Source organism: Pistacia vera, unplaced genomic scaffold (assembly GCF_008641045.1).
Source record: "Pistacia vera cultivar Batoury unplaced genomic scaffold, PisVer_v2 Contig180, whole genome shotgun sequence".
In the NCBI taxonomy this organism is placed as follows: domain Eukaryota; kingdom Viridiplantae; phylum Streptophyta; class Magnoliopsida; order Sapindales; family Anacardiaceae; genus Pistacia; species Pistacia vera.
Window position 1 is genome coordinate 455,059 of NW_022195899.1, and position 8,110 is coordinate 463,168.

The 8,110-nt window shown below is 35.2% G+C and overlaps 1 protein-coding gene across 1 annotated transcript; it reads left to right on the forward strand.

The window, feature by feature from the left end:
• Positions 1-707: 707 nt before the first annotated feature.
• Positions 708-5,901, forward strand: LOC116126566 (trehalose-phosphate phosphatase A-like). Its single transcript, XM_031412241.1, has 14 exons — positions 708-886; positions 981-1,071; positions 3,008-3,058; positions 3,154-3,643; positions 3,747-3,887; positions 3,989-4,060; positions 4,189-4,314; positions 4,411-4,467; positions 4,565-4,666; positions 4,776-4,853; positions 4,976-5,045; positions 5,145-5,215; positions 5,308-5,400; positions 5,708-5,901. The coding sequence occupies exons 4-14, from the start codon at positions 3,356-3,358 to the stop codon at positions 5,759-5,761; spliced, it is 1,152 nt and encodes a 383-aa protein (XP_031268101.1). The 5' UTR covers positions 708-886; positions 981-1,071; positions 3,008-3,058; positions 3,154-3,355; the 3' UTR covers positions 5,762-5,901.
• The last annotated feature ends 2,209 nt before the right edge of the window (positions 5,902-8,110 follow it).

An 8,110-nucleotide genomic window follows, 5' to 3' on the forward strand; every position in this document is an offset into this window, starting at 1 on the left:
AGAAATGAAATAAAAATTATTTATTATTTTATTGTATATTTTTCAAACAATTTTATAAAGTATTTTTGTTCTGTGATGTGGGTAGAATAACAATGTCAATCACACGTGGGAACCATTGTGGCTGTTATTTCTTAAAACAAGTAGGTCCCTACGGTCCCATAACCTGGCACGTGGGTCCACGTATTTGGCTGCTATAATTTAAACACAAGGTCCGTCACCGACCGACGACCACCCAGCTGTGATTGAAAGCGACGACACGTCTCTAAACATGTCCAGCACTTACGTGGCGGGCCCCGCTCCAAACGTGGCCACATCAGCTCCTACTCAGTCACAGGTGTCGTCACGCGCTTTGGCCGCAAAGTCTTTAAGCCACGTGTCCTTCCTCCCCAAGATTCCTGTGGACCCCTTCGACGTTAGACCGTTTTTATTAAACTAATCAGAAGCTTCTCCCTTTCCGGTTCTTTCTGTTATTGACAAATTAAATTCACAAAACCCACATCATCACGCGCTCCCTCCATTTTCACCCTTCCACTCGCCCATCCCGTGGCTGGTAACTTATACGCTGTCACAGAAGGCGTGAGTAAACGCGAATAAATTAATTTAGGTGGTGTGTTCCCGATTCAACAACCGAGAGTTTACCCTGTAAACCACGTTTCGTCAAACCCGAAACTCTATAAATATCGGAACGCTGTGCTAGAGCCCTTCTCTTTTATATTTTTTCTTTATCTCTCGGGTTTCGTATACGATATCTGGCTTGATTCTCGTTCTTGTTCTCTGCGATTTCTTTGCTAAATTTGTTCATTACTTATTATCATATTATTTTCATTTCTTAATCCCTCTCTCTCGCTCCTTCATATTTCGGCAGAGCTTTAGAATCGGACGAAAGGTTCGGCTCAATGAATAACGTTTTATCGAACACTCAATCTTTTGTTTCGCTTGTGTAAGCAATGACGTATTGTTTCTTTGTTCTGTTCTTGTAGAGAGAATAATAACATTAGCTAATACCGGTTTTCGGCATTTGAAGATTGTTTCGTGTTTCATTTCTCCATTTCGTTCGACCTCGTACGACAGGTACTCCGCGGTTTATTTTAATCTTTTACAGTTCTCGTATCCGTACGCAATGCGTTTACACGTTTTAGTCGTTCATTTCTTGGAAAGAATACAGAGAAATGCACGCACTTGTTTCTTTTTTAGGAGGGTAAATATGGTATTTTCATTCAGATGGTTGGTTAATTCAGTTTTTCCAATGTTTTCCAACCGCAATACTGTTTGAGATTGAACAAGATTTGTGTATCTTGAAGCTGTGCTTGAAAACGTTTGATGCGATTTTGTTTTTGTTTTGGTCTTCGATTTCTCAAGTTTTGATGTGTTTTGTTGGCGTCTGTTCACTACAAATCATAAATGAATGGTCAAATGCCAATTTTGCCAAGGTTGAATCTTCACCTTACATTTGACAATTCCACAAGAGGGGTTTTTTATTTTTGGTGGAATGTTTGATAGCAACAACCCAAGTAACAGTGATACATGAAATGAAACTTTGATTTTCTTTGCATAAATATAATGAATTAACATCATTGATTGTGAATTGGGTCCTTCATGTTTAATGCTGCTTGTGTAGCTGTAGGACCATCCCGTGTGGTTGCATATGGTATTGTTTGCTTTCCACTATGTGGGGTAACAGAGCTTTTTATTGTATACAACCACCTATGGCTGGTATTTTCTCTACCAGATATTATTTCTGTGGGCCACTTTTTAATGTCCAACACTGTTTATAATTTGTCATTATCTTGTGTACATGTTTATTGTTTGTGGTTTGTTTTCTGCTTATGCTTTTAAATTTGAGTGTGATGTAGCTGGTTCAATGATGATTTTTAAGACCGTATTTTTTATGTTTAACTTGTCTTTCTGTCATTGCTGTGTGAAATTATTTAACCACAAGGAGGACATAAGTTACCAGGTTTCTGTCAGCTGAGTGAGATTTTTTATATATTTTATTTTTATATGTGATACCTTACATATTTCATATAGGAGCTTAGGATTCAGGTAACCCAACAATGTTTGAACTTGCTTGAAATCACATGGGGGGCCTTCCACGTTAAACACAAAACAGATTCTGTGGACTGTTTGCAATTTATCTTTATTGTTGTCAAAACAGCTACTTTTCTGTAATTTGTTGTCTAATCTCGATAAAACTCTCCCTTCAATTCTAATTTTGTCCATGATTTTTGCAGATTCTTTGGTTTGTCTTTTTAGTATGTTACATATTTTATTGTTCTGTTTGCAATCTCTGTGTTTGACATTGATGTAGGAATGATAAAATTTTAGGTCGCCCATCTTTCTGCCATTTTAAGGCATAAAAAGTTGGGAGTTTAGCGGGTTAAATAAAAAAATGTATTAGTAACTTTTGCATTAATGTTATCATGGGAAAGGACTAAACAAGAAAACATTTCATTGTCTCTACTTTGATGAAATATCCTAAAGTGAAGATGGCCAAGGAAGCACTTTATGTGTAATATAAGTTATTATTTAAATTGAAACAGGAGACTGTTATACCTAAGCCCTCGTTCTCATTGTAAAAGAAATTGTTCTGGTGAAGAATTACATTGTAATGGAAAAAGAAAAGTGGAGTGTGTAAGTTTATTGACAGTGGAAAAATATGTTTTCCTCCTTTACCAACTCTGCCAAAATCCTTTTTTTAACCTACAAGTTCTATTTACAAAGTATATAAGTAGTTATTGGTGATGCAGTGATATTAAATTGTATTTTTTTTTTCATTTTTGGAATGGGATTGTTTTATTTTAAGAGTTAGTTTTATTAGAATATTTCTGAATATGTTATCTTTGTTCATCCAAATTACCTAATTCTAATTCTATTCTGTTATTCAGTATACTACAACATCAGTTTCTTTTTTTGCCTCTTGTTTCTTGACATCAAGTGGGAGGCAGGAATTTTTCATCTGGTTCAGAAAGCTAATCATTTTTTACTCTTATAAATTAATCTTCTACAGATAAGCTTCTGTCACCACACTCACAGACACCGTGGCTATGGAGATGAGAAGGTATAGTTACAAATTTTTTCTCTCTCTATTTTAAAAAAACTTCTGGGCATTAGACTCTATGGGTTCTTCACTTAACACATTCTTTGATGATTTAGTGTTCAGGAGCCTGCTGCTTGATGGACTGCTCGCTAAATAGCTGTGACAAGAAAACATTGAAGAGGTGGTTCTTCATTGATAAAAGGGTTGGGTAAGAAGGATATTTGAGTTGAAGATTGAAGCATATTGCTTTGCATTTTTGTGGGGGATTAAGTTTTACAAAGTTTCCACGTTATAGATTGTGCTACAAATCTTGATTGAATGGACCTGAAATCTAATCATACTGCTCCTGTTCTCGCTGATCCTGTGCCCCTAAACAAGTCAAGAATGGGTGTGCATTCCAGTATGTTGCCATACTCTTCAGCAGCCTTTTCCTCAGATTTATTCCTAAACATTCCTCGGAAGAAAACTGGAATACTTGATGATGTTCGTGCTAATTCTTGGCTGGATGCCATGAAAGCTTCATCTCCTCCTCATAGGAAGATAATCAAGGATTCTAACAATGACCTTGCATCAACTGATGCTGATGTTGCTTACCGTACTTGGCTGGTATGTTGTCGCGTTTAAGTTTATATGGGATTTTGTCTGACAAACTTTTGATAAGTTATATAATGTGGTTCTTTGTTCTTGTACCTTTCTTTGATTTTTGCAGCTCCATTATCCATCAGCACTTACGTCTTTTGAACAAATAACGAATTGTGCAAAAGGCAAGAGGATAGCTTTGTTTCTAGATTATGATGGAACTCTTTCACCAATTGTGGACAACCCTGACTGTGCCTTCATGTCTGATGCTGTAAGTACAGATTCTCAGATGAACAACATGTGAAATTTCCAGCTAAAACTTAATTATATTTTATTTCCTCCATATTCACATTGACACTCTGTAAATTTCAGATGCGTGCTGTTGTTAAAAAGGTGGCAAAACATATCCCTACTGCAATAATCAGTGGAAGAAGCCGTGACAAGGTTACTTGCTGATCTTCTTCTTTAAAATGACATTGATATCAGTCTAAATTCTTCCATGGCAGTTTTCTGTTTGTTTATAATTCCACTGTCCTTATAGTATTGACAATTGTTTGTTCCCACTTATTCAGGTTTACGAGTTTGTAGGACTGAAAGAGCTGTATTACGCTGGAAGTCATGGAATGGACATCATGGGTCCTGTTGAACAATTTACATCTGGTGATCACCCAAACAATATAATGTCCACCAGCAAGCAGGTAGTGTGATGCTAATGTTCCTCTACTACTTATGTTCCCCATCATGTTAATTCTTTTTGTGAACTGATTTTTGATATGCTTTCCTTTTGGATATAGGGGAAGGAAGTTAATATTTTTCAGCCTGCTAGGGAATTTTTGCCTATGATTGATGAGGTGTGTAAACATCTTTCCTCTACGGTCAGATCAGAAGTTTTGCTTTGTTTTTCTCTTTGATGTAATATACAATTTCATATTAATTGTGTATGAACAGATTTTTAGTTCCCTTATGGAGAATACCAAGGAGATTAAGGGAGTAAAAATTGAGAACAACAAATTCTGCATCTCTGTTCATTACCGTAATGTAGAAGAGAAGGTAAAGGTTTCTGCTAAGCACTGAAGTTTTGACAACTTGATGCTAACAGTGGCAATATTTTTTGCCTTATGTTGTTAATTTTTTTTGAAACGTTGTGGACTTTTTGTAGAGTTGGGATACAGTTGCAAATTGTGTCCATGAAATCATAAAACACTATCCACGTCTGCGATTGACTCATGGGCGGAAGGTAATTTTTTTTAAGCCAACGTGTGGTGACCACATTGTTTTTCATGAATTTCACTATTTACTGCTTGTTCTTCTTAGGCTATTACTTCTCTAATTTGTGTGTTCCATGGGCACCATGTTTAGGTTTTAGAGGTCCGACCTGTGATCAACTGGGACAAAGGGAAAGCCGTCATGTTTCTACTTAAATCTCTTGGTGAGTACATATATTTCCTTCTTATTCTTACATGTGCTCTGATCATTTCTAGTATCACTAGAAAAGCTGTATTTTATATTAATGGAAAAAATATTTCAGGGTTAAGTAATTGTGATGATGTGCTTCCGATTTATGTTGGAGATGACCGCACAGATGAAGATGCATTTGCGGTAATATACGACTCACCGTCGTGTTAATTTCCGAAAAAACTCCATATAGGTTTCCTGATTATCTAACAAGTCAACTTAATGGCGTGTAACAGGTTTTAAGAGAGGGAAATCGTGGTTATGGCATATTGGTTTCAGCTGTGCCCAAGGAAAGCAAAGCATTTTACTCTCTAAGGGATCCATTAGAGGTACATAATATTCTCCTTCTGAAGCATTTTTATGTTAAACCCATTTATAATCATGAAATACTTTGTTTCATTTGAAGAAGTTATAGAATAGTCATGTTGCCAAGATTGTTGTTTGAATGAATTTATTTGAGACTTAATCAGAGTTAGGCTTCTTATTTTTTCTTTTTGTTTTTCCATTCTTTACCTAATGTATCTTGATAATATGCCGCGTTTACCTTTGAATTTAGCTGGTTTATGATGTTGCTATTTGCTTTTGTTGTGTTTGCCATTGACAAAGTGAATATAATTTGTTATTTTTTTCTTCCAGGTGATGGAGTTTCTCAAGTCATTTGTGTATTGGAAGCAGTCAAGTGCTCTATGACGTATTATTACATAAAATAATACGAAGAAGAGGCGAATACTCTTTGATATATACATACGGTAAGATAACCTACACGTTTTAAAGAAAAATATATCTAGAGGTTTTGAAGCAGATTCACTTAAAAGACCACCTCCATCAAGCTTAAATTTTTGTTTTTTTTTTTTTTAATTTTTCTGCTCAAGCTTCTAAAAATGTAAATTCCTGGCTTTTAATCTCATTTCTTCATTCTTTAATCTCAGTCAGTTTTGGTCAATAGTTATCTCACCACTGGAAGAATAATAAAAGAATATTTGTTGATTCTTTCAAATATAGAAATGCATGTGTATAAGCTTATTATCTTGGCTTTTATTTGTTGCATTTCTCTGTACTTTTGACTCTTTTTTTTCCCTATGGGAAGGGAAACCATTTAGTTTTTATATTAAGTTGGCACTTCTTAATTGTTTTGGTATGTTGAGGATTGAGCACAGCTGAGTGTTTTGAATATTAGATAAAAATAATTATGGATTTTCTCTGGGCACCACAAATCGTCCCCACTCTTACAAGTGTAAGTACAGAAATTCTGACAGTGAATATGGGTAATTGACTTTTGTGATGGCGGCCTTCGTGGAAATAAAACAATGAAAATCTTCTAAATTTATGCAATTAGTTGTAAAGTGAAATAGTACAAGCTGCAGTTCCGTCAATTACGCAAAATTTTGGACTGCTAAAAAGTAAAAAGCATGCACTTTCAGTTTTGAAAAGTCTAGCATGAAGAAAGACAAAAGCTGTATGCGTTTGTCTTTATACACTCTGAATCAAATGACAATTAATAATGATATAAGATTAACATACGCCCACAACGTATTCTCACAAACTTCTCTTATAATCTCGATATGATAACTGAATCGGTATTATTACATCAATTTTACTATACATAAAGTACAAAATAATTTTGATTAGATCAAAGAAACAGTTGTTCTTTCATAGGGAACGACAGTTCCTTATGAAGGAATGACCGTTCCCTACAAAATGAATGACTATTTTTTATGAAGAAACAGTCAATTCTTATAAAAGAAATGAATGATTATTTCTTATAAAGGAACAAATATTCCTTATGAAAAAAAGGAATGATCATTATTTATGAAAGAACAGGCATTCCTTTCATAAGGAATGATTGTTCTAGGAATAACCACTTCTTATGAAAGGAATGGTCATTCCTCATTTCCTTGGTTTTTCCTTAAGGAACAACCAACGTTTGTTCTTTCATAGGGAACGACTGTTGTTTCTCATAATGCCTTGGGTGTCTTGAATGTAGTGGGAACTAATGTGACAGTGTCAATCTGCTAACACGTTAAGGTTATAAGTGAAAAGAAAAGAAAAATATTTGCCTTTTGAATTATTTTTTATTGAATTAGGAGGCATAACTTTATACAAAAGTTTTCTTACAATCATGCTAGTCTATTCTAGGTAGTCTAAATATAAAAGGTAATAAACAAATATACAATTAATACAATATATTTGTCAATGAATGACCAGATACCATTGACCTTTCCTTCTCAACACTCCCCCTCAAGTTGGAGAGTGAATGTCAAGAACTCCCAACTTGCGTATCATAGTTGAGAAAGCTTCCTTTCCCAATGGCTTGGTGAACACATTTGCAAGTTTATTTGTTTAGGCAATATGTTTGGTTACAACTGAACCATCTTGTATTTTGTCACGAATAAAATGGCAATCCATCTCTATATGTCTGGTTCTTTCATGGAAAATGGGATTGGCAGCTATATGTGAGGCGACTGTGTTATCACAATATAACAATGCTGGCTTCAGATGCAATATTCTCAAATCTTTCAATAATGAGCGTAGCCAAGATAATTCACAACATGTACCTGTCATGATTCTATATTCAGCTTCTACTGAGGTAAGAGATACAGTTTTCTGCCTCTTTGTCCGCCAGGAAATAAGAGAAGATCCTAGAAAAACACAATAACCCGTAGTGGATCTACGAGATATTGGACAACCAGCCCAATCTAAATCAGAAAAAGCTCGCAAAGATAAATCATTTTGAGAAAGGAAAAACAAACCTTGCCTTGGACTGCTTTTCAAATAACACAATACATGCAAGGCAGTTTCCATGTGTGGTCTCCGTGGTGCATGCATGAATCTACTTAACACATGGACCGAATATGTGATATCTGGCCAGGTAATTGTCAAATAAATTAGGTGTCCAACAAGTCGCCTATACTGAGACGGATCTTTAAGCAATTCACCTAAATCTGAAAGCTTTATGTTTTGTTCCATGGGAAAGTTCATAAGTTTGGCACCCAAAAATCCTCCATCTTTTAAAATTTCCAAAGTATATTTTCGTTGCGA

Coding starts and splice junctions, on each gene's coding strand:
- LOC116126566 (XM_031412241.1), top strand. CDS start 3,356: ATGGACCTGAAATCTAATCATACTGCTCCTGTTCTCGCTGATCCTGTG. Junction 3,644..3,746: donor TTGCTTACCGTACTTGGCTG/GTATGTTGTCGC, acceptor TGATTTTTGCAG/CTCCATTATCCATCAGCACT. Junction 5,046..5,144: donor GTTTCTACTTAAATCTCTTG/GTGAGTACATAT, acceptor AAAATATTTCAG/GGTTAAGTAATTGTGATGAT.